General features: G+C 37.7%; 1 protein-coding gene across 1 annotated transcript in view; it reads left to right on the plus strand.

Annotated features, from left to right (window-relative positions):
* Positions 1 to 27,797, plus strand: part of ADGRV1 (adhesion G protein-coupled receptor V1) — a 535,827-nt gene that overhangs the window by 321,324 nt on the left and 186,706 nt on the right. The window contains exon 84 of the mRNA XM_052643554.1: positions 27,250 to 27,366. Coding sequence (XP_052499514.1) covers positions 27,250 to 27,366 — 117 coding nt within the window. The remainder of the gene's footprint in view (positions 1 to 27,249; positions 27,367 to 27,797) is intronic.

Here is a 27,797-nt window from a genome sequence, read left to right on the forward strand (position 1 = left end):
TGAGCAGAGATCTGAAAGAAGTGAAAAAGAAGGTCACACACAGGACTAAGGGAGAAAGTTTCAGACAAAAGGAAAAGCAGGCACAGTTCTGTGGTTTATTCTAGGAACAGTCAGAGAGCCTGGGCCTGAAATGTGGAGGAGGGAGTTGGCAAAGGAAGACAGAGAGATGAGAGAAAGCCTAGTAGAATTTTCCTACCAATGAGATGGGGACCTCATGGGTGGGATTTGTGCAGAAGAATGGACTCATCTGACCCAACTTTTCACAGGGTCACTCTAACTTCCAAGGTGAATCTCGGCCACATGGGGCTGGAATGAAAGAGAGAAAATTAGCTTAAGTGGTTTTGCAATTGTTTAGGCAAGAGATGATGGGTTCTTGATGAACCTGAGGAAGTTCCTTAACTTTGCTGAGGCTGTTCCTTCCTGGTAGCAGGAGGTAATGAGACCGATGTATCACCTTGTTTTGAGAATTAATTGACAGAACATGCTGGCTTCATGTGGCTAAGGTCATGTAGAACTGATTCATTCAGGAGGTCATCTCTTTGAGTTTTATTATATGCATGGACATATGTGCACACACCCATGTGTAATATCCTATATATTTCACCCAGTCAAAATCATGTCTTTGATTATTGTAGGAGTCAGTCTACTTATGTTCTCTCAGTCTCCTTTCTTCATCAAATACATTTTTCCATGTTAACTGTATTTCTCATAAAGTTCTGAGTATGTGTTTTTTTGACAGCACACTCCCAGGTCCCAATCCTGTGATGATCCCCTGTAGCTTTGTCATCGTCAACTCAGTGGACATGAATCTGATCAAACTCCAGGAGATAGTGAAGGACAGGGAAGCCTGGCGTGCTGCAGTCCACAGGGTCACACAGAGTCAGACACCACTGAGCGACTGAACAACCACAATATCTTTAGCATGAACTCAGAACTTTGAATTCAGTTATTTGAAGTCTTCGATATTCAGTTTCCTTCACCCACTGTTGAAGCAACACGAGACTGCTTGCTAGTTCCTGTAAATGCCCCGTGTTTGATTTAGGGTCCTTCTACCTAGAAGGTCCAGGGTATGAATCTCAGTTCCCCCCACACACAGATATGGAAGGAATATGACTCTTATTTGATCATAGCCGAATCGAGCCCCATTCTGCTAGGGTGCAGAAACTTAATCTGGCAATTCTGGGCTCCCTTGGCCTTTTCCTGTGGCTATACTTAGGTCCTTGGGGACTCTTGTAATTGTAAGCCACTGGGGGGAGGAAGGCAGGGGCATCAGCCTGGTCCTCTGTGGAGATCCCTTGGCAATAACATGCTGCCTCGCATCTCAGATGTCTGCCACTCAGCTGCTCCAGAGTGAGAGACTAAGGCCCTCCCTTCTCTTCCCTCAGGGGTGAGTAGTTCTGAGACTCGGCATCTCCCTGCAGTCCCCTGGGCCCTGAATGCTAACAGTGGACTGTGGGGAATTAGCTGTAACTTATTCAGGCGAGTTTTGCTCTCTAGTAGAGAAAGGAAAGATTGATTATGTTCTTGAGACTTTTGGGAAGTTCATAGTGGTGTATGTTCAGCAGGAAACCATGGGCATATGATTTGCTAATAGTTCTTTTGTTATTGTTTTTAGTTATTAATTCTGTGGGCACCACAGAATTTACACCTTTACCCCTATACACCTGTGATGTGTGTTCACGACAGGAAGATGTACTGAGCTTTTATAGATGGATGTCCGGATGTCCTGTGTCTTAAAGCAGTGTTGCTCAGAAGATGGGTGGAAAGCCAAGTCCATCAGGGTTACTTGTTCAAAATGTGTTTATTCTAGAATTTTTGACTTGGAATCTTTCATGATGAAGACTGATAGTTTGCATTTGTAATGAATTTCTAAGGTGATTCTTCTGTACCCTAAACTTTTTCAACCATCATTGTAAGCTGAGAGAAAGACAATGGCCATAAGACAGTGTTCTTCCAAATAACCTTTTTGATTTTCTTCTGAGCTAAGATATTTTGGACTATGGATCAAACAGAGCTAATTAGTACTGGATTATTAATTAGTTTATTATCTGTTTATCTCCAACATAGACTGTACTTTTCTTTCTCTCTCACATGTATACAAACATTTTGTCAGTATCTAAATCTAGGTTTAGATCTATACTTAAGACTTTTTTATCTTTTTATGATTTTTAAGGTGCTGTCAATTTATCTATAAATCTCTCTCCATTTTCATACTCAGTATTGTTTATCTGTGCCTCTTTTCTTGATAAGCCTTTCTGTAGGTTCATCTATTTTATTTATATCTTCAAAGAATCAAGTTATGGTTTTGCTTATTGTCTCTGCGTTTTTCCAGTAAATGTTTTTTCTTTATTATTTATTTTTCTACTTAATGTTTACTTTTTAATCTATAGTTAGTTTTGAATTAATTTATCTAAACTAAAAAGGTTTTATAAATAAGTACAATTAAGTCTATGAATTTATTTTTCATGTCCCTATAGCAGCTTTACAATAAAATTTGGTAACTTAGTTCTAAACATTCTGGGATTTTCATTTTAACTTTAGTTTGAGAGCACAGTTTTTAAAGGTTTAAATATTTTCTTTTCCTATTGAGTCTTCATATTGTAGTATTGGGTCAAAAGTGGAGTGTATATGACATCATTTTGAAAAAAAATTTTTGAGATTTTTGCAGGAATCTTTTACATAGTCAGTTTTTATAAATATTTTCTGTTAACTTGCTAAACTTTTTGTTTGTTCAGACTCTCTTTTTTTCTTGTTATTTTTTTATCTGCTTGATCTATCATATATCTGACAAAAATGTTTTAAAGCTTTTATTTTGACTGGGTATTCTCACTGTCTGCTTTGAATTCCATCAGGATTTACCAAATATGTTTTAAGATTACATCAATAGTTTTCATATATTTTGATAGTTTTCTATTATAAATATCCTTTTAATGCTTTTTTCTTTTAAATTATATATTTGTCTGATTTCCGTTTTAAGCATATTTATATTACCTTTTTCATACTTTATTTTCAGCCTTTTATGTGTTTTTGTTTTAGATGCGGTTCTTGTTAAGCAATAAATAGCTTGATTTTTTTAATGAATTCAAGTATTCTCTTTTCTCTTGAGTTTAGTCTATGTATGTTTATTGTGATTACTGATATATTGGATAACTTATGGCTTTATGTTTTCTGTTTATTATCTTTTTTTTTATTTTCTTCTTCATTTTTTCTCCTTCCCTGTGTTCTGGTGAATTAATAATGTTTTCTTTAACCTCTTATTTTTTTCTGATAATTTGGAAATTGTGGGTTGCATTAATGTTTATTCATAAATTTTAACATGTATTATTTGTGAGAAGTTTAGCAGTGTCTGTAGTTACTGTCTTCGTCCTCTTTGTAATTAAAATGAGTCATCAATTTTTTATATTATTATTTTTATATAAATTTATTTATTTTAATTGGAAGTTAATTACTTTACAATATTGTATTGGTTTTGCCATCCATCAACACGAATCCGCCACAGGTATACACGTGTTCTCCATCCTGAACCCCCCTCCCTCCTCCCTCCCCGTACCATCCCTCTGGGTCGTCCCAGTGCACCAGCCCCAAGCATCCAGTATCATGCACCGAACCTGGATTGGCGATTCGTTTCATATATGATATTATGCATGTTTCAATGCCATTCTCCCAAATCATCCCACCCTCTCCCTCTCCCACAGAATCCAAAAGACTGCTCTATACATCTGTGTCTCTTTTGCGTCTCGCATACAGGGTTATCGTTACCATCTTTCTAAATTCCATATATATGCATTAGTATACTGTATTGGTGTTTTTCTTTCTGGCTTACTTCACTCTGTATAATAGGCTCCAGTTTCATCCACCTCATTAGAACAGATTCAAATGTATTCTTTTTAATGGCTGAGTAATACTCCATTGTGTATATGTACCACAGCTTTCTTATCCATTCATCTGCTGATGGACATCTAGGTTGTTTCCATGTCCTGGCTATTATAAACAGTGCTGCGATAAACATTGGGGTACATGTGTCTCTTTCGATTCTGGTTTCCTCGGTGTGTGTGACCAGCAGTGGGATTGCTGGGTCATAAGGCAGTTCTATTTCCAGTTTTTTAAGGAATCTCCACACTGTTCTCCATAGTGGCTGTACTAGTTTGCATTCCCACCAACAGTGTAAGAGGGTTCCCTTTTCTCCACACCCTCTCCTGCATGTATTGTCTATAACTTTTGGATTGCAGCCATTCTGACTGGTGTGAAATGGTACCTCATTGTGGTTTTGATTTGCATTTCTCTGATAATGAGTGATGTTGAGCATCTTTTCATGTGTTTGTTAGCCATCTGTATGTCTTCTTTGGAGAAATGTCTATTTAGTTCTTTGGGCCATTTTTTGATTGGGTCGTTTATTTTTCTGGAATTGAGCTGCATGAGTTGCTTGTATATTTTTGAGATTAGTTGTTTGTCAGTTGCTTCATTTGCTATTATTTTCTCCCATTCAGAAGACTGTCTTTTCACCTTGCTTATAGTTTCCTTTGTTGTGCAGAAGCTTTTAAGTTTAATTAGGTCCCATTTGTTTATTTTTGCTTTTATTTCCAATATTCTGGGAGGTGGGTCATAGAGGATCCTGCTGTGATGTATGTCGGAGAGTGTTTTGCCTATGTTCTTCTCTGGGAGTTTTATAGTTTCTGGTCTTTTGTTTAGATCTTTAATCCATTTTGTTATTTAATCCATTGTATTAATGTTTATTCATAAATTTTAACATGTATTATTTGTGAGAAGTTTAGCAGTATCTGTAGTTATTGTCTTTGTCCTCTTTGTAATTAAAATGAGTCATCAATTTTTATTTATAGATTTTTTTCAACAAGAATTGTCATTTTTTTTTAGCAAATACATAAAAATTTTGGCCCACATAGTAACTTGCTATGTTTGCCTTTGTTTCTTGTATATTATACCTTCCTGCTGAGTTTAATTTTTCTTGTTCCAGAAGAATTTATTTTAATGAGTCTTTTGTTAAGTGTGTTAGTGTCAAGTATTTCAGTCATTTTATATCTGAAACATATTTATTTACCCTCAATTCTTGAATAACAGTTTGAGTAGGTATGAAATTTTAGGTTAAGAGTTTTATTTCCTTGGCACCTTTCTAATATCTCTTCATTGTTTCTTGCCATCTGTTGTTGCCTGTCCATCATTCTAATGTAGATAATGTAGATAACACATAATTGCAGTTCAGTTCAGTTGCTCAGTCGTGTCAGACTCTTTGCGACCCCATGACTGCAGTAAACCAGGCCTCCCTGTCCATCACCAACTCCCAGAGTTTACCCAAACTCATGTCCATTACATGTTAGCTAATGACATGTTTTTCCTTAATTTTTAAAAATTCTCAGCAATTGCCTTATCACATATTTCTTTATCAATTCTCTTTTTCTGAAAGGTATATTAGGATACTTTCCAATGGGCTTCTCTGGTACGTCAGATGGTAAAGAATCTGCCTGCAATGCAGGAGACCCCAGGCTTAATTCTTGGATCCGGAAGATCCCCTGGAGAAGGGAATGACTACCCACTCCAGGATTCTAGCCTGGAGAATTCCATGGACAAAGGAGCCTGGCAGGCTACAGTCCATGGGATTGCAAAGAGTTGGGCACAACTGAGCTATTAACACACATACACTTTCCAGATTTTTACATATTCTTTTATAATGTTTAACCTTGTCTTTCTGTGCTGCTTTTTGGGTGAGTTTTCCAGTATTTACTACCCTTTCATTAATTCATTCTTTGATGCCAGCCTAAAGTTATCCGACTGATTGTATCTTTAATTTCAATAACTGTGCTTTTAAATATCAAGTTACGTATTTTTCTTATTTGTCTATTCTTATTTCACTTCTGTGTATATTTTGTGGACTCTTGTTGCTTTTATTGATAATTTTGTCTACACTAAATTCTGGTCATCGTTAACCTACTCTTTTAAGGTCTTTGTCAGATTGTTTCATGAAATTAATTTCATCAGGAGCACATTTATATTCAAATAGTTGATTTTATTGATTGCCTTTTATTTGCATTAGGCTTATTCATGTGTTTTAAAGTATTGGTTGGCAGGTGTGTTTGGAGTAGCAGATTCTTTTTTATTCTCTTTTTTCTCCTCTTTTTCCTTTTCTTCATCATCTTTTCATGTCTAACAGTATTGCAATGGCTTCCACCCAACACTTAGAGTCTCCATTCTGGGACTCAGACTGATAATAACAACATACCAGTCAATCTAGTCTAGGAGCTAAATAATGACTTGGCTCAGTTTCAGGTAGGGTGGCTGTGTTGATGTTTTCACTTAGCAAGTCTTACAACTTCATAAAACACTAGCACAGGTGACAATTGACAGACACTGTCTCAGTCTTTTATTAGGAAGTTGAGGTAGGGGGACATCAGTGCATGCCACCTGCAGTCCCCTGTCTCCTGTGAAACATTCTCGTTTCTCTTTATCCCACAGGAGCTGAAATTTCTGATGCCTCAGCATACTTACAGACCCATAATCCAACAAGATCACTGCTTTAGCACCTGCCCAGTCTCTTGATTTTTATTCCTTTCCAGTTCACAAAACTATTTGATTATATTTGATACTGGCTATAATTTTTACTCTTCCTACCCTTAGAAAAAAATTCTTATCATTGGTCTGTATTTAGAGTGGACTTTTCCTCTGTGAAGCTATTGTGAATCTTAAGTTGGAAGTTCTGAACTGTTTGAGCAAGAGGAAGAAATAAATAATTTTATTTGTTATCATTAAATAATGTTTAATGTCCTTTAAGCAGAAGTAACTTTTTTATTTACTGACTTTTATTCTAGTTGTGAACTCATTGCTCTGAAAACTTCACTTTGATTGCCTTGAAGCTTTTCTTATTTAGATTGCCTCAATTTTGGTACTGCTTTATTTTGACTTATAATTTGTTGCCAAAATTAATACACTACCCATAAGTATTGAAGAGTATGCTTTGGGGATGGAATGTATAAGAGCAAGGCTGGCAATGTTTCAGTGTCAAAAGAGATTATTTTATTAAAGGCTTCCCTACTGAACAGTTCTAATAAAGATTTTTGTGAGTTACTCTGGATAATATTACTCTGGTTCCTCAAACAGAGCCTCTGTTTAATTCTCCACTCTTTGATACTTAATCGAGTACCTATTATATGCAAGCCACTGTTCTATGCATAACATATGGGCATGTGACAGCAGACAAATCATGTAAAATCTCCATCTTCTTGAAGCTTACATTTCCGCTTATGTTAATAATAGCTTTGATTTGGCAGCATTTTCATTAATCAGTAAACTCTAAGGAAATTGGTTATTATGTACAATATTGGTTAGAGAAAAGCAGTTGGTGCTTCAAGGTTCACTTTTATTATCTTTCTACCCAGGAGTTATGTCCAGAGGAACTCAATTGATTATTCTTGTCACATGCCTGAAACAAGGACACAAGAAATACTACCCCTATCTGCATGTGCTTGTGTCTCTCTATGTATATTTTCTGTCATAAATCTATGGTGGCAGAAGATGCTCAGTTATTCTATTGCTATTGTTATGGACTTAAATGAAGAAAATCCAGGAAAAGATAGATAATATATTTTGTCTAAATACTAAAAGTTTGTCTAAAAATTAAATGTGCCACTTGTAGAAAACCACGTTGAAACCTTCCAGCTTGAGAAGCAAAGTTAAACTAAGGTGATGAAAAAAAACTTGTTGTTAGTTTAAGCCATGATACTATGTTGGCAACCCACTCCAGTATTCTTGCCTGGAGAATCCCATAGACGGAGGAGCCTGGTAGGCTACAGTCCACGGGATCGCAAAGAGTCGGACACAACTGAGCGACTTCACCTTACCTTACCTTACCTTACTATGTTTTAAAACATAGTAGTCAAAGAAGGGTCCCCTTTTTAATGAAGTACAAGATGTGGATTAGAGTTTCTCCCATTAATTAGTTAGCTGTGTGAGGAATGACACTTAAAAGCAACTCTAGGGTATCGGTTTTCATTGATTTACTCATTTTGTTCAGATTTGCTGCTGTGATTAATGAATTTTTGAGCAATGACAATTAGGTTAATTTGAGTTCATTATTCAAAACCAGGGCTTAACAGATGGAACACTAAACTGAAGGTCAGGAAATGTGAATTCCATTCTAGGCTCACTGCTTACTTTCCATGCAATTTGAATTTCTTTCTGCCTTGTAGAGATATTGTGGATTAACATTATTGTGAGTGAAATGCTTTAAAGGACTAGAATATAAAGTACTATGAAAATATGTGTGGAACAAAATTATCATAATTTAGAGGAAAAAAGAAACTTTCTTGTTCACCTTGGAATCATATTTAGAATTGATAAATAACTTTTCAGTGGAAATTTAGATACTATGCTCTCTCAGTTAGAAGAATAGCTTTCTTCTCCAAATTTTAAAGAATAATCATAATACTTATTTGAATAGTGATTTCTAAATTTTTAAGCACTTTCTCATTCTAACTTCATATCACACTTACAAAAGCCCTGTAAGATAGACCATATATGTATAGCCTCGTGAAAAAAAGACAGTACTCTTCTTGTGGGGCTTAAGAGTAATTGGACACATTTATCTTATCCTTTGACACCGATGTCAATTTAGAATTTCCCCGTAGAGGCCAGAGATCCTGACTGTCACATCACCTCTTGATGCAGTTCAGAAATAACATATTTTCCAAGCATACACCTTGATAGTCTGATTTTCCTAAGACCTTCCAAACACCACTGTTGTCTTTTTTCTCTTAAGGACTGTTCTTGTAAATAGCTCTTAGCATTTACTGTACACTAGCAAAATAGCAAAGGAACTGCAGCTATTTCAGAAAAAGAATGTAAACAGACCAAGAATCTACCACCCTCCACTGACTGTCCTTTAAGGGATGGAATGTAAATCTGATCCTGTCTTATCCAAAATATGAGCTACTGTAATTTTGTGATGTACAGAAGCCCAGTCAGCATTCAAATGATTTCACAAAAGGGAAAACAGATTATTTGTATCATTTTCTACTTTTCTCTAAGAATTCACAGTAAGTCAAAAGGCCACAGTTAGTTGGCATTTACCCTGAATTTATGAGTCATCCATGATGTTGATGATGTTACTTCGTATTCCAGTTTGATCCATTGCTGGCCAAAGGAGGACGCAGAGGAGAATTAACTGAGTCTTGGTATAAAGCTCTGTCTAATTGTAAACATGTACGCTGGGGACAGGCAGTCTGGGATTTTGTATACACGGTCATGACTGTTGTCACAGTGAATTTGCTTCTGAGATGAAATTCCCAAAGCAGAGAGGAAAATGTGTGTCAGGAGCTTGGAGACAGGCCTTATAATGTGGTCAGTGGAGATATTAGGCCATTGCACTCAGTTTCTGAAGTGAGGTCCCCAACTCTAAGTCCTTTGGGGGCCGGTCACACAAATGAAGACAAATATAAGGCAGTGGGGACCCCAAGAGCACAGGCCCTGCTGAGGGGAGCTTGCATTCCAGTCATTAAAGACCCTGCACTGGCCAAACAAAGCACGCGGCCAGGCTAAATGTCACTTTCCCGTGCATCCCACCTGCTGTCAGGCCAAGTTCAGCTCTCTCAGCCAGGTTAGTCTGGGGGAGCCCATTAGATTTCTCAAGTGCGTGTCAGCATTTGAGGAGCTTCAAAGCCTAGGCTGAAAGAGTCACTGACCCTGTCACGTTACCCTCATCTTTCCTCTGTTCCTCCTCTCCCTCCTATACACAGACACACACACAGGCACACACACACACAGACACACACACACACAGTCATGGCAGGCTTAGAGATACAGAAGCCTGATGCCAGAACTCTGCTCATACAGGCTTCTGTATTAATCTGCAACACTAGAAGCGAAACTGCAGTTAACATAGGGTGGCAGTTTGTTTGATGTAAGTAAATAATGTCAGGTTTTATTTTATCAGAACATAACATTTATATGCTTTAAATTGCTTTTTATTTCCTTTGGATTATGATAATGGCATATACTTAATTCTAAAACTAAGAATTGCTTTGCAAGAGTTTCCTTCCCACAGGTATTGCTACAGAAGGGACATATTCAGTGCTCCAGATGATTGATTCTAAAACCAGTGCATTGCTTAAAATAATGCCACTGTATCAGTGACATTTTCCAGGTTTCTCTTTGTTGGATGACTCAGGACTGTTCTGTTTATGCTTCCTGTCTGTTTAGTGGAAAAAACAGGAAAAGTTACAATATTTGAATGAACTTTGCTTGGATTCTTTGCAAAGTCTTTATATACACATTTCTGGAGAACTTCATAAACAAACAGAAGAGTTATACAGAATGACTTATGCTCAGCTAAGGGTTGAAAGCTATTTACTACCAGAACCAGGAGACTAGAGGAAATATAAATATATATGATAATATTTAAATGTGGAGTTATAATTGCTTTAGATTAATGCTATCTGTTCAGATAATTAAGACCTTAACAGGTTATTCGGTGATTTTTTTTCAGTTTAGGGGTTAATTGAAAAGCTGCATGGAAGCAAAAAGCCATGCTCTAGTCTAACTCAAACAAAAGCCCAGAGAAACAGAGGAAGGATGCTGCAGAGACTGGAGCCAGCCAGTTTGAACCGGCACTAGTTAGTAATGACAGGGAGAATCGAGGTGGGACTGGCAGAGAGGAGGAGCGCACAGAAGGGAAATCACATTCAGCCAGAGCCTGTTTCAAGGTTCACTGTGAAAGCCATTTAGAAGCTCTCATTTCAATGTGTGGTTACGGACATAATTTCTTACAAACTTCTTAGTCCTCTGTGGAAGAAACACAGAAATAACTGTGTGATAACCAAGCTTTATATGCTTTCCCCCTGGGATTTGCTCTTGTTTTCCCCTCTTGTTTGGAGCAGAAAATGAATACTAATAAAATCCTTAATTTGGAACATTTCCTAAGGAAAAAAAAAGCCAAATATAAATAAAGCCTGCTTCTAAAGAATTCCTAAGAATATTGTGCCAAGTAAAATCACTTCTTTTAAATATTGTAAGCAAACTTCACCATCCAAAGCAAATGAAGCTTTCCTTCAGAACGCTGATTACAATATTGTAAAATGTGCATCAGGGTCATCCATTTGCTCCAAATCAACAGGGACAGGAAATCACTTATAATCCTCTGTGAGTCTTAAAGTCACAAAAAATTTTCTTAAGTAAAAGGAAATGAAATTGGTTGATAGTAAATGATCAGTCTTGTGGAAATGTGTAATACATAAAGCTTTCTTTTTTGTTTTAATGAGAACGACCTTCAGGAATGAGTTAAATTGAGTGGGCAAGAGTGTGGCTATGGAGCTTCTGGCATATTTCAAACTCATCATTCTCAAATCAGTTCTGTCTCATTAATTTTGGTTTTACTACTACCAGGCAACAGTCCAAAACCATTTAAAACCTGCTAGATGGTTTCTGCTCTAGGAGTCACTGCCAATCTTGTCCCCCAACTGAAAATACAGGGATTGGAGACAGAACTGGGAGAACGGTCTAACCCACATTCTCAGCCACACAGAAATCTTAGTAACTTAAAGATTCAACTTCAGAGCCGACTCTCATGCAAAACAAGGATAGTCTAAATTCAGGTGCGTATGAAATAAAAGCCATAGCTAACTTGACATCTCTTTTAGTAGAAGCAACCCAGGATTAACTCATGGGGTTATAATGATTACGGAAGTTAAAATATGATGATGCAATTGGTTTTTATTTTTGATAATGTAATTGGGTAATCCAAGGTCGTCTAATAACCCTATTTTAGCCACTGATTTCAGTCTTTCTCCTCATAAAGCCTTGTGTTAGAGCATTTGCAAGAAAACTATACCCTGCTTTATTCTCTCCACTCTTTGTTACCTACTTCATAGTAAAGAATTGTCTGAAAATAAGAGGGTAAAGCCTAGAGCCTAGCGAATATAATCCAAAAGTGTGAATAATTAGAATTATTAACTAGCCCACCTTTCTTTGATGATGACTCATTGAGACCATTCACTCATCACTTTATACAACTAACCATGAACATTTTAAGTGTTAAGTGCTAAGACAAAAGCAAAGACATTCATGAAAACACTGCATAACCTTTGGCTTAAATACATGTATTTGATAATTAATTAACAATGCCAGTCAGCATTCAGTTAAGAAAACTTTAGCAGACATAATAAGGAGTTGGTTCTAGAAAAGTAATGGGCCACATATATTTGGCTCAAGTGTCATAACGTACGGTGTTCCCTGGAGGAGGGGTAGATTTGACTAAAAGAGAGCTGAGAAAGAGAAATGAATATGAGATATTTACAGAAGAATGAGGAGTTTCTCAGAGTTAATAGTAGGTTCTGCGTTTGAGACTAGTGAGAGGTTTAAATGTACAGATAATGCGGAGTCAGGTTGGAGATTGTAAAGTTAATTTTTATAGAACAAGGCTCACAAACCCAAATGCCTACAGAAGACCAGAAAAGCTATTTAAGTGTAGCCCTGGGGACTATGGTAACTGGTAAATGTATGCCCTTTCTAAGTGGAAGCCATTACCCAACTCTGACTAATCATTCCCTATGGCAAGGACTTTTGACTTTTTAAGAAAAATTGAGCACCTAAACTGTTGTGTGAAATAGTTGGATTTTTTAAAAGCACTAAGCAGACCAAGCAAAAACCTACCCGAAAGCTGATTTTAGCCTATGATACTACAGCTACAGTTTGTGTAGGAAAAGATGAGCCTTGCAGCTTTTCTCATCAAGCCAGAGACCTGATGAATATTTCAGGAAGGTTTCACAGTGGTTGCCTCTAGGTGCTTTTGAATCACAAAAAGCTACAGCCTCCAGGAAACTTTTTCTGCCTCTTCTTCAACTAGGAGCTACAAATAATCACTAAGACTTGAAGACTAAGCTGGTTTTCACATGTGTTTCTCTAGGGTGCTTTGGCCAGGAGGAAAAATTGTAGAATAGCTCTTTAGTACTAGCCTTCTCCTATCTCATAAAAATGTCCTTTGTCAGCAATCTCTGCTCAGCCTCTAGCCATCCTTCACTTTTAATTGCCAAAAAAATTGAACACTGAGGGGTGGATTGGTGAGCAGATTGGCCAGTTGGTTGGCTGTTTTGAGGCTGTGCTGAGAGCCGGGAGGTAGTATGAAAGCTGTAACCCCTGGTCTTTAAATCTGAAGTCTTAGAACCAAGTCTCAGTTCTCCTCTTCCTGGTCTTCTCATCTTGGACAGATCATTCACCTTATTGAACTTGACAGACCCTTCTCCATCCTGGGAATCACGGCACGTGCTGTGTTTCCTCGGCTTGCAAAACCTCTCTTACACTTACCTGGCCACCGCTTTCTTTAGTGCTTACTCACTCAGCTGTGTCCGACTCTTTGCGACCCCATGGACTGCAGTTGGCCAGGCTCCTCTGTCCATGGGATTCTCCAGGCAAGAGTACTAGAGTGGGTTGCCATGCCTTCCTCCATTCTTGTCTTAAGATGACAGCTAAAATGTCAGTTCTTCAAAGAGGCCTCCCATGAGCTGGCCATCGAAAGGCAAGCCTGTGCTTGTTTCCTAGGGTTGCTGTAACAAAGCACCACAGTTGGGGCAGTGTCAAACAACAGAAATGTATTCTCTCCTAGTCCTGGAGGCTAGAGATCTGAGATCACAGTGTCAGCAGGTCTGTGCCCCACTAAAGACTCTAAGGAAGAACCTTTCCTTGCCTCTTCAAAGTTTTTGGTGATTTCTAGTGATCCTTCGCATTCTTGACTTTCAGCTTTTCACCTCTAGTTTCTGCCTCTCATCACATGGACTTCTTTCCTGTGTGTGCATCTGTCTGCTTATTAGCAGGACTGTCATTGGATTTAGGGCCTACTCTAAGCCAGTGTGACCTCGTCTAAACTAGTGAATCTATAAGACCCTGCTTCCAAATGAAGTGTTCCAGGTAGTTATGAATTTTGGGGTCCCACTGTTCAAACTAGTAGGAGCCCCCATTTATTTATTTTTTAAAATGCAATTCCAAAATGCCTAAGCAATACAGTGCAAGACCTTCCCTGGCCAATGAACTGAATTTCTTTTTATTCAAAAGACAGATTTTTCTTCTCCCTTTTTTTTTTTCTTTAGTATTCTAAGCAGGTCTGAAATACTATTATTTAAGAGTGGTAGAAGGAAGAGAATGCAGGTTCTGAAACAGCATGGAGAAGGTCAAGATTGTCTATTCTTTTCACAGGAGTATTTATCCCCTGGATAAAGGAGGACAGTATTAGAGCGTGAATGAGAACCCATGTGTCTGTCCTATCTTCCTACATCATCAGTTATCAGTCTTGTTTTACAGCAAAATAAAATTAATATACATATGGTTAGATAAGCATGATGCTATTAAGCAACATGTAAAATTCACCTGGGCTTCCCAGGTGGCACTAATGGTAAAGAACCCACCTGCCAGTGCAGGAGACATAAGAGACACAGTTTCGATCCCTGGGTTGGGAAGATCCCCTGGAGGAGGGCATGGCAACCCACGCCCATATTCTTGCCTGCAGAATCCCACGGACAAAGGAGCTTGGCAGGCTACAGTCCATAGAGTCGCAAAGAGTTGGACACGACTGAAGTGACTTAGCATCACGTATGCAAAATTCGTGTATGCATGAATTCTGTATGCACATATGCAATATTTAAGATGAAGCATGACACACACACAAAAGAAGTATTTGTCAAGGATATAGCCCCAGACTTCCCAGGAGGAATCAGACATGCATATTCTTTTCCAGTAGAAGTTTGAGATACGCTACATTTGACATAACTTATTCTTCACAACTACCCCACGAGATGAATATAGTTAGCTTGATTTTAAAGATATAGATACTGAAGTTCAGAAAGTTGAATAACTTCCCTGACATCACTGTGGTCTACTGGTAATATTAAAATTTGAATCCAGGACTCTTTGGTTCAGAAGAATGAAATCTTTACGTTGTATAAGGAAGAGATTTAGAAGCAAGCAAATATAAAGAAGGAAGGTATGCCAATAACAAAATATCAAAGAGATCAAGTTGCATGAATACTAAAAAGTAGTCTTAGTGGTTCCTTGGTAACCATGGAACCTAGTTAAAGAGGGTTAAAAAATGAATGTGAACCAGAATGATACACAATTGTTCATCAACCAGAATGACTAAAATTCAGAAAAAACATACAATACCAGGTGTTGCCATTGGGAATTTCTGCTAAACAAACACACACCTATCCTACAATCTATCAATTTTCTTCTTAAATAAGTACCCAGGATAAATAAGCCATAAAAGACTAGTCTGTGAGATATTGATTACAGCTTTATTCATCAGTTCAGTTCAGTCACTCAGTTGTGTCCGAATCTTTGTAGCACCATCGACTGCAGCATGCCAGGCCTCCCTGTCCATCACCAACTCCCGGAGTTTACCCAAACTCATGTCCATTGAGTTGATGATGCCATCCAACCATCTCATCCTCTGTCATCCCCTTCTCCTCCTGCCTTCAATCTTGCCCAGCATCAAGGTCCTTTCAGATGAGCCAGCTCTTTGCATCACGTGGCCAAAGTATTGTAGTTTCAGCTTCAACATCAGTCCTTCCAATGAACACCCAGGACTGATCTCCTTTAGGATGGACTGGTTGGATCTCCTTGCAGTCCAAGGGACTTGCAAGAATCTTCTCCAATACCACAGTTCAGAAGCATCAATTCTTCAGTGCTTAGCTTTCTTTATAGTTCGACTCTCACATCCATACATGACTACTAGACAAACTATACCTTTGACCAGATGGATCTTTGTTGGCAAATTAATGTCTCTGCTTTTTAATATACTGTCTAGGTTAGTCATAGCTTTTCTTCCAAGGAGCAAGTTTCTTTTAATTTCATGGCTACAGTCACCATCTGCAGTGATTTTGAAGCCCCCCCTCCTCCAAATGAAGTCTCTCACTGTTTCCATTGTTTCCCCATCTATTTGCCATGAAGTGATGGGACTGGATGCCATGATGTTAGTTTTCTGAATGTTGAGTTTTAAGTATAGCTTTCCCAAATTGTAAATAACCCAAATGTCCATAGGAAGTAGAATGGATACATTTTGGTGTATTCATTCAGTGGAATACTATACAGCAATGAAAAACAGAGTGAAACATTATTGCAACAACATAGATGAATCTCACAAACATTTGTTAAGAGAAATAAACCAGATATGAAATAGTACATACTACGGTCAATTCATATGAAGTTTAAGAAGAGCCAGAACTAACTGATGGTAATACAGGTGTGTATGGTGATTTTCTTAAAGCTACTGAGTATTAACTGGGAAGGGAAATAAGTGAACCTTATGAGATGTTGGAAATGTTATATATCTTGATCTTGATGGTGATTTTATAGGGCGTATATAGAGATGTAAAATTTTGTCTAATTGCAATTAAAGATTCCTGGGATCTACTGTATGTATGGTAGACTTTAAGTTTAAAAATGTTAAACAAACATTTTTCTTACGAGTATCTTCATGAGCTAGATGGGGAACAAAGAGGGTAGTAAATAAAAAGAATATATTTTTAGAAGAAGAAGGAAAGAAGGAATCAGGCCAGAAGGTCCAATACCTAGTTAATAATGGATCTAGAAAGTGTGAAAAGAGACAATGGAGAGGAAGAAATTATCAAAGAAATACATAATAAAAATGGCCAGAATTGAAGAATATGATTCATAAGAGCCCTTAAAATGCTTAGCAAACAAAACCAAACAAAGTATGGAATCACTGTGACATTTCAGAACACTGTAATAAAACAAGAGCTAAGGATTTCCAGAGGATCCACCCAACCCTCAGCCCAGTGTCACATGTTGGGGATTAGAATGGTCTTAGACTTCTCAACAGCAACACCAGAGGACAAAAATTAGTAAGTTTAGAATTCTGACTGTAAATTGTTATTATAACACAGTCATACAAGACCTCAGTCATACAAGTCTTCAAAAAAGTGATCTCTGTGTACTGACGTAGCTACTAGAGATGTGCTTCAGAACAGGAAGGAGGAGGAAAACAGAAATTCAGAATCTAGAATGCAAGGGGAATCCCAGGATGATGACTGCATGGCAGGCCTTAGAGCACAGCTGGTCTGTTCTCAACCTTCTAAAACAATTGAAACTTAAAAACCATGTATGTGAAATTGTTTTAATGACTATAAAAACTGAATTTAAAATGCACTGGGCTTAGATGGTAGAGGTAATAAATGGGTGAGCGGGATCCCAGAATAGGTTACCAGAAGAAGGAACTGGAGTAGGCAATGCAACCCCCTCTAGGATTCTTGCCTGCAAAATTCCGTGGACAGAGGAATCTGGTGGACTATGGTCCATGGGGTCGCAAAGAAAGAGTTGGACACGACTGAGCTATTGAGCATGCACGGACAGGTGTAGAGAAGAGAGAGTGCTTGCCTTTCCCCGAGACAGGGAAACTCTAGGGGTTCTCTGCATCATAAAGTACCTATGCTCGTGATGGCTGAATTTGATTTAAAGTCTGACCCGCATATTCTGAGATGCATTTGAATGACAAGTCAGAATGAAACAAACAGACAAAAAAAAGATCATGATATTGTAGAGCAGTGTGGTAAGGCACATTAGCCTGCATCCAGCCCAGTCCTCTTAGTTTTTAAAACAGAGTGTGTTCCATTCACTGTTTGGAAGTGACTCAGTAAAGTACATGGTGTTCTGATACGGAGCTTCTTTGACAAAGAAGGGATTCACTCACGCTTGATTAACCATTTCCAGAATAATGCACTGGTAAACTTGAACTTTGTACAACAGCTGCTCCATAATTCCTATCAGTATCTTAACTATTGAATGGTTCCAAATATTAGGAGAGCTGACCACATAGTCATAATTACGGTAGTTATTTCAATGAAAAATACAGTAATGAGTAGATGTAAAAGTTTGGTGCTTCATTGTGAACTGTATTCATCTCATGGGTAAAATTGAGTGTATATATGGTGAGAAGGAGAAAGAGGCACAGAGTATATAGCTATGAAGGTGAAAGTGTTAGTCGTGGCTTCCGTCTCTGGTCAGGGAGCTATGATCTCACATGCCTCATGGCCAAAAAACCAAAACATAACACAGAAACAATATTGTGGCAAATTGAATAAAAACTTTAAAAATGGCCCACATCAAGACAATCTTTAAAAAATTAATAATCTATTATAAATAATGTTCTCTTCCTGCAGATGAAATGGCTAATTGAGCTGAACATTAATGCTGACTATTTCATTTTACTGCCATCAATAGAAATAAGCCTCAGTCTTCTTTTATATCTTTATTCCTACGTGGCAGAACAAAGAATGATCACTTTATAAAAGCTTGGGGTTAAGGCATGAAAACAGTAAGAGAGAGGGAATCTTGTGTGTGACCCAGCCTTGATGAGGATCATCTCATCTCTGCTTCTAGATAATCCATTGTTCCCAGTTAGGAAACATTTCTCCTGCTCCTTAGTGTCTTCCATAGAGCCCACCTCAGTGCTAGATACCCTATGCCTACTAGGTAACTGGTTGAACTGGGTTGTAGAGAGGTAATGAGATTGCTAAACTAGTTGAACTGGGTTGTAGAGAGATGATGAGATTGCTAATTTTTCAAGACCAAGTCAGGAACAAGGCAGAATTTTGAATTCTTTTTAAAGTGATACAGAATTTTGAAGATACCTGTTCCTCTTGCTTTAGTGAGAAAAGAATGAACAAAATTTCATCAGTTACTGTGAATCCTTGAAAATAGACTGTATGATTTTAAACATCTTCCTGAAATTTTCTTAAGTTTTACATGTAGAACTATTCTTTGTAAACAGCCTTTTAATCTCCCTCACCCGCTTCTTTGCTCCACTCACTTCCCTCCACTCTGGCAACCGCCTGTTTGTTCTCTGAATCTATAGATCTATTTCTGTTTTGTTATGCTTGGCCATTTTTATTTTTTTATATTCCATGCACAAGTGAAATAATATAGTACTTGTCTTCCTCTAACTTATTTTACTTGGCATAATACCAACTAAGGCCATTCATGTTGTTGTAAATGGCAAGATTTCATTCTCTTCTATGGCTGAGTAATATTCCAATATCTCTTTCGCGCACACACACACACACACACACACACACACACGCATCTATTGATGGACACTTAGGTTCCTTCCCTATCTTAGCTATTGTAAATAATGCTGCAGTCAACAGAGGGACGCATTTGTCTTTCCTAATTAGTATTTTTGTTTTCCCTGGATTGATGCCCCCAAATTCCTTAGTGGAACTGGTAGGTTATATGGTGATTCCATTTTTAATTTTTTGAGGCACCATCATACTGTTTTCCATAGGGACTGCACCAACTTGCATTCCCATCAGCAGTGTACAGGGGTTCCTTTTGCTCTACCTTTTTGCCAACATTTGTTATCTGTGGTCTTTTTGATAGCCATTCTGACAAGTGTGACGTGATATCCCATTGTGGTTTTGATTTGCATGTCCCTTGTGATTAATGGGGCATCCTGGGTAGCTCAGCTGGTAAAGTATTCTTGGGCTTCCTTGGTGGCTCAAACGGTAAAGAATCTGCCTGCAGTGCTGGAAACCTGGGTTCGATCCCTGGGTTGTGAAGATCCCCTGGAGGAGGGCATGGCAACCCACTCCAGTATTCTTGCCTAGAGAATCCCCAGGCAAGACAGAGGGACAGAGGAGCCTGGCGGATTACAGTCTGTGGGGCCGCAAAGAGCTGGACATGACTGAGCGACTGAGCACAGCCCAGCTTGATTAATGATGTTGAGTGTCTTTTCATGTGCCATCTGTATGTCATCTTTGGAAAAATGTCTATTCAGATCCTCTACCTATTTTTTAATCAGGTTGTTGGGTTTTATTTGAAGAAGAGTTGTATGAGCTCTTTGTATATTTTGAATGTTAATTCCTTATCAAGTGTATCATTTGCAAATATTTTCCCCTGTTTAGTAGATGGCCTTTTCATTTTGCCAATAGTTTCCTTCGCTAAGCAAAACATTTTTAGGTGGATGTAGTCGCATTTGTTTATTTTTGCTTTTGTTCTCTGCAAATGAGGAGACACATCCCAAAATACTGAGACCGAAATGTATTACTGAGACCACTGTCAAAGAACTTGCCTGTGTTTTCTTCTAGAAACTTTATGGTTTCAGGTTTTATATTTAAGTCTTTAATCTGTTTTTGAATTTAGTTTTATGCATAGTGTGAGAGAGTAACCTAGTTTGATTCTTTTGAGCGTAGCTGACTGGTTTCCCCAAAACCATTTACTAAAGAGGCTGTCTTTTCCCTGTGTATATTTTTGTCTCATTTGTCGTAGATTAATTGTTCATATAAGTGTGGATTCATTACTGGACTCTGTATTCTAGGCCATTAATCTATGTGTCTGTTTTTGTGCCAGTGTTACACTGCTTTGATGACTGTAGCTTTGAGTATAGTTTGAAATCAAGGAATGTGATGCCTCCAACTTTGTTCTTCTTCCTCAAGATTGTTTCAGCTATTCACAGTCTTATATGTTTTCATACAAATTTTAGAATTATTTGTTCTAGTTTTGTGAAAAATGTTATGGGTATTTTGATAAGCATTGCTTTGAATCTGTAGATTGCTTTGAGTGGTATGGTCATTTTAACAATATTAATTCTTCCAATTCATGAGCATGGTATATCTTTCCATCAATTTGTGTCTTCTTCAATTTCAGGTCTTTTATTGCCTTAGTTAGATTTGTTCCTAGATATTTTATTCTTATTGATACAGATGTAAAGGGGACTATTTTCTTAATTTCTCTAATAGCTAGTTGTTAGTATATAGTTCATTAGTTGCAACATGTGGGCTCAGTAGCTGTAGCTTGATGGCTCTAGATCGTGAATTCAGTCTTTGTGGTACACAGGCTCAGCTGCACCATATAGCATGTGGAATCTTTCTGGACAAGGGATTGAACACATGTTCCCTGCATTGGTGGGTGAATTCTTAGCCACTGGACCACCAGGCAAGTCCCTTAATCAGGTTTTTAAAAGATTAAATACACAGCATATGGCCCAGCCATTCCTCTCCCAAGTATTTACTCAAGATAAATGAAAGCATATGTCCATACTAAGATTTGTACATTCGTAGCAGCTTTTCTCCGTAAAAGCCCCAAACTGGAAACAACCCAAATATCCATCAACAGGTGATAGGACACATTATTAGAATATTATTCAACAATAAAAACAGAATAAACCATTGATACATTATTTTGGATGAATTTCAAAGTAATGATGCTGAGTAAAATAAGCCAGAGAGAAAAGAGTACATATGTTTCCATTAACATAGAATTCTAGTAAATGAAACTAACGTACAGCGATAGAAAACAGGTTGCCTGAGGATGTGCAGTGTGGTGGTGGAGCAAGGGGGTACTACAAAGGTCGTGAGGAAGCTTGGGGCGGCACACGTTAATTATCTTGATTGTGAAGATGGTTTCACAGGTCAAAACTTATTGAATCATACACATTATGTATGTCCTATTTATTGTCTGTCAATCATACATCAATAACACTGTTTAAGAAAATACTATGCTCAAAATCATGATAGAGTCCGTATAGGATACTGAATACTTAGCGATACTTCCTTCCTAAAAGTATATTCAAAATAATAATAGAGAATATTACTGGATTGTTGCCTTTAATGAGTTGACAGTTTTCCAGGAGATTAAAGTTTATTTTTAATCTAAAGAATTGGATAGCAAAATGGATTGATTGTTATAACAGAATCCTGCCTTTAAAAATTCAGAGCTTGAAATGGTTGCTTATGGTTGAAAGAAATAGCCATATGATAGAGTTGACATTTCCACCACACCTTGAAAAATGGATATCATTTCTGATAGAGAAAGATCAAACAAAAATTCAAGCTACACAGAAGACAATGAACAGAAGCAAAGAGTTGAGAGATGATGCGAACATGTTTTAGAGAAGGGCAATCAGTGCAGTTAGAGCAGCAGATTTGGAACATGAAGGGTCCTGTGGAAGAGAAGGTATAGGCCAAGCCACTGCAATTCTATTTCCTCTTTGAATATTCCTTTGACTTCCATACACAAGCAGAACTATTCAGTCTTGACTTTGCATTCCCCTGATGTTTTACACCATCGTCTACTACAGCACCTGTCACATTTTATTGCATCGTATGTGCATGTCTTGCTTCCTCCTAGGAACTTCCCTGTTTGAAAGGACAACATTTGGCCCAGTATAAATGCTTAGCAAGGGCTATTAGCACTCAAAAAAATAGAAAAGTCTAGGAGTCTGTCATGGTCAGAATAGGTGAAATTTGAGCTGCTTCTGTAAAAACTGAGTAGGTCTGGGTAAGATGGAGAGTGGAGAGAAGACTGTGTCATAGAGAGAGGAGGGGGAATGTGCGTGGTAAAGGGAGGGGATGGTGGCAGGAGTGTGTATAAAGGAGTACTGAGAAATGGAGTTAACAGGGAAACCAGCTTTTATTAATTGTTATTATTTAGCCCAAGTTAGAAGAGACACGTGTTATATATTTAAAGTGAAAGAATATATGTCCTCCATGTCCTCCCGTGTGTGTGTGTGTGTGTGTGTGTGTGTGTGTGTGTGTGTGTGTGAAAGTCACTCAGTTGTGTCTGACTCTTTGCGACCCCATGAACTATACAGTCCATGGGATTCTCCAGGCCAGAATACTGGAGTGGGTAGCCTTTCCCTTCTCCAGGGGATCTTCCAACCCAGAGGTCGAACCCAGGTCTCCTGTATTGCAAGTGGATTATTTACCAGCTGAACCACCAGGGAAGCCCATGTCCTCCCTTAGCTGTTATAATAGAGCTCTAATCATCCAGAAGAAGGAAGAATTTTATAAGTTGTCAACAAAATATATCAGATATTCTCTTTTGGGAATACAGTTTTCTTTTAGTTAAGATGTACATATGTTGTATCAATATAGAATTAAGAGTAATGTTATATTTGCCATAGTTGTTATGCTCTGTTGCCATTGTGAACCTGCGGTGGCCCATGAGTTACAAAACGTTGAGAAACAAACACTAAACTAGAATTTCAGGACTTGAGATAGGACTCCTGCTTGATGTTGAATAGCTTGGGGAGCAGCAGCATGATGTTCTAGAAAGAACACTGGTTTTACAAATCGGAACACCAGGATTTGAATCCCACTTTGATGCTTGTTCAGTGAGCCTTAAACAAGTTAGTTCCCCTATCAGATCCTCTGTCATCATTTACTAAATTGAGATGGAAACAATAATGACTTCACATCATTAGTACGTGACACGCATGCACCTGTGCTCACACACACATGCAAACCAAGAGAAAATACGTAGCACCTCGCTTTACACTGTTTTGTGCCATCAAATTCTTCATCTTGCATAGCTAGTATAGTGCTTTGTAGACAGTAGGCGCTCCAACACTTGCGTACCAAATGAATCAACACCTGAATGATGGAGAACCATTGAAAAATTTATTGTTTCCTCCTATGGTGTTCAACTTAGTGTATCCAGAGAACTAATTGAGAATATCCCTTTTTCCTGGACATCTCTATGTGTTTGAGTAAAAGAGCAGTGGTAAACTTCCTGTCTCTTAGGTAATGTGTCTTAAGGATATGTGAGCCAAATATGCTAGGAGATTTTACTTTACTTTCATTGTTTAATTTGTATTTCAATTCACTTTAATTTAGTTATAGATAGGCCCAATGTTGTGTAATTGCTGGTTCTCCAAGTATTCTTAGCTCATCCTTGTTTTTGTAATGTTTATTAAGAGCTCAGCCTTCTCCTGCTTATCAACCTATCAATCTTTTCTCATTATGAGAAAAAGCATTTCTCTTAGAGAACGTTCTGGAAGAATGTTCCTAATTACACAAGTAGGTTTGTAAATAGTCTTATGATTTAGAAAATAATTACAACATAATAAAACATGAAGAAGTATCTTAAGAATGAAATTTTGGGTGTTAAAATTGTATTTTGAAAGTAAATACAGTTTTAAACAATGACTTGTACTGATTTGTTTCAAAGAAATAGACATTGAGAAGAATAAGAATCATTTAAATTAGTGTACCATTTATAAATAGTGTCATAGAATGCACAAAACTAAGCATATTCAATTACAGTTTGAAAAGTGAAAGGTGAAAATGTTAGTCTCTCAGTCATGTCTGACTCTTTGCAACCCCGTGGACTATAGTCTGCCAGGCTCTGCCGTCCGTGGAATTCTCCAGGCAAGAATACTGGAGTAGGTGGCCATTCTCTTCTCCAGGGAATCTTCCCGACCCAGAGGTTGAATACAGGTCTTCTGCATTACAGGCAGATTCTTTACCTGCTGAGCCACCAGGGAAGCCTACAGTTTGGTTTATGCTGTCGTTTTACCTAGCAAACTATTCAGGGTGATCAGGACAAAACTACAGAATAAATTCAACACAATCTATACTATAGGATCTGAATTAGAGAGGTTTATAAGTAATCTCATGAAGACTTTATGAAAAGATGCCACTTTGTAAAAAGGAAAACATACAATTTTGATTTTTTTTTTCATTTTTGGGGACTGAATCTCATAGTTCTATATCTCTTGAATCTTTTAAAGTACAGTTTCTAGTGTTTATTGTTCATTGTTAGTGTTTTGATGAAAGTGTTAAGAGAATGAACTTCCCTGATAGCTCAGCTGGTAAAGAATCCGCCTACAATGCAGGAGACCCTGGTTTGATCCTGGGTTGAGAAGATCTGCTGGAGAAGAAACAGGCTACCTACTCCAGTATTCTTGGCCTTCCCTTGTGGCTCAGCTGGTAAAGAAATCATTTGTACAATTTAGGAAGGTTAAATTTATAACATATTACAACTCAGAACTTAGAAGCTAAAAATCTAGGAAAATTTGAGCATGTTTTTAAGGTAAGCCCTAATTAATTCAAAAGCTATTTGTGATAAGTTCTGGAAAGGGAATTTGTTGGCTTTGTTTATTCAGGGAACTCATTTATACCAGATTGTTAGGAAATAATGAGACATTCCTTCCTAGTGTCTGCTTTTATTTTATTGTGAGCAACGTATACGCCCAACCTAGAACTAAATAAACAAAAAATTGAAATAGGAATACTTCTCATTTGAAAAAGAATACTGGAATTTTGAAGTAGAAAGGGACTTTACAGTTAATTTTTTCTAACTTCCTCCTTATACTGATGAGGGAATTAGTCCCAAAAGGGTAAACTGACTTGTTCAGTGTCCATAGCTTGAAAAAGAAAAAAAGGCAGGATTCTTTTTCTCCTATACTTGGTACAGGAAGTACTCAATAAATAATTCCAAAGAGGGAGGAGTCAGCATGGCATGAGATACATATTATTGTAAATTTATGAATTAGCATTTTGGTTCTTCTGTAATTGGCTGAGGAGACTGGTTATGGTTAGTTTTTCCCTGTGAAATAGTGATGCTGGAAGCATGTGAGGTCTCATCCCAGATCCTGTCATTCACCACAGTGATGCCATCCTGGGAAAACTTTCGGGCAGAAATTTTTGAGAAAATTTAATGTACACATGTTTGGGACAAGTGGATTGGGGAGGGGCTATTTCATTTGAAAATAAAAACAATACTCTGATTTGATTTTGAGCAAATTATTCATTTTTTAAAAATCCAAGAAGCATTAGTGATATTTGTATTTCCTATTTTGAACACATTATTCATTTTTTTAAATCCAAGAAGCACTAATATTTGTGTTTCCTTTTTAGAAGCTGGGCTGTTTTGAGACATAAGTCAGTTTTCTCCTTTCAACACTGCTCTATCATTTTGGAATCTTTCTTTCTTTCAACAATCATTTGTTGAACATTTCAGGCATGTTTCAGACATGGTGGCAGCTTATAAAAATATTAAGTCGAGAAGACTTGGTCTCTGAACTAAAGAGGGAGGGAATTTATTCCTTGCGATGTTACAGTATGTTATTATTGCTGTAAAGTTTCCCTTGCCTTGTGTACTTTCCATTATAAAATTTAACACAGTAGTCATATAATAGAGAAAATTCAAAATAATAGAAATCACAGGAGTGTTTCATTTCATTTATTTATCCATTTATTCAACAAGTACTTATTGAGTACCTCCAATAAAAGATTGAAGTCGCTCAGTCATGTCCAACTCTTTGCAACCCCATGGACTCCTCCGTCCATGGGATTTTCCAGGCAAGAGTGCTGGAGTAGATTGCCATTTCCTTCTCCAGGGGATCTTCCCGACCCAGGAATCGAACCTGGGTCTCCTGCATTGCGGGCAGACGCTTTACCATCTGAGCCACCAGGGAAACCCTATAAAAGATTTAAGAGTACCTACTATGTCCCTGGTGGCACAGAGGTTAAAGCGTCTGCCTACAATGCAGGAGACCTGGGTTCGATCCCTGGGTCAGGAAGATCCCCTGGAGAAGGAAATGGCAACCCACTCCAGTATTCTTGCCTGGAGAATCCCATGGATGGAGGAGCTTGGTGGGCTACAGTCCATGGGTCGCGAAGAGTTGGACACGACTGAGCGACTTCACTCACTCACTCACTCACTATGTTCCGGATACTGGGCTATGTGAGTTGGGTATAACAGTGAGTAAAACATTCAGTGATTCTGCCTTTACAGGGATTACATTCTAATACATGAGACTAAAAATGACCAAGAAACATAAGAAATAAATTATAGAACGTGTTAGAAAGTGGCAAGTGCTATTAAAAAAAGAAAGAATCAGATGATCACGTGAGTGGGAAATAAAGAAGAAAAGGGGATATAATTTTCAATAGTGTAGTCAAGAGAGATCTTACTGTGAAGGATACTTTTGAACAGACTTGAAGACAGTTGAAATAAAAATCCAAGAATTAGGGTAACTGTAGGGTTTGAAATTTAAAATTTATTTTAAGTCTATTTTGTTACATGAATTCCTTCCTAACAAGATGATGCAGATGATAATAAACTTAGAAATTTTGCCGGTCTTTTTTTTTTCTCTCCTATGAGATTTGACTTACATAAAGAATGGTGCTTCTACTCTATTTTCTCACTTTTACTTAAGTAAATATATTTCATATGATTTTTGTCCATCCTTGATAAGAACAAGATTTACTCTGAGAATTTCCAATGACAGTCCAAAACAGCATGTAGCATAATTTCATATCATTAATTTTTTTTCTTAGAAGCATAAAAACCCATGTATTTTTGTTTTAGGATGACTTGGTCTTCTCAGTTTGGGCAACAAATCAACTTATTTTCCCTTTGAGTCATTGAATCATTGATTCAAATAAGAAAATTGATTATTTAAAATATTCTTGATTGACTTTAACACGATTTAAAAATAAAGGTATTTGTTTCTTACAGATTGTATTTCTGGCATCTGCATACGCAAGTCCCCAACTCACAGAGGAGAGCTGTTCAGCCATTGCCGCAGTCACACATTACCTGTATCTTTGCCAGTTTAGCTGGATGCTCATCCAGGTTGGTACCTCATTCCCTGCTTCTACCCCATGCAACTTTCCAGGGCATCTGGAGGGAGTGGCCTTTATAGCTGATATTCTTTATACTGAAATGGAAGTAATTCCATATGTCCGTCACTGCATCCCCAGGAGATCAGTGTAAGAAAAACCTTCCAAACTGTACAGCATTAGAAAGCATAGTGAATCTGAGGAAGTGGGAAGAGGTCTAGTAGAGTTATATAAGTGAGTGGCAGGAGATGAGGCTTGTGATGTGGGTCCTATAAGACATAGTAAGAAACTTCAATTTTTTTTCCTTGGGGAAGTCAATGGAATTATTTTTAAGCAAAAGAGTGATATGATGAGATTTGGATTTTAGAAAACCTCCCTGTTGTAGTGAATTGAGCTCAGGAAAGAGTTGATACGGGAGCCATTTAAGCAGCTTTAGCTGGATTC

Source organism: Budorcas taxicolor, chromosome 7 (assembly GCF_023091745.1).
Source record: "Budorcas taxicolor isolate Tak-1 chromosome 7, Takin1.1, whole genome shotgun sequence".
NCBI classification, from domain to species: Eukaryota; Metazoa; Chordata; class Mammalia; order Artiodactyla; family Bovidae; genus Budorcas; species Budorcas taxicolor.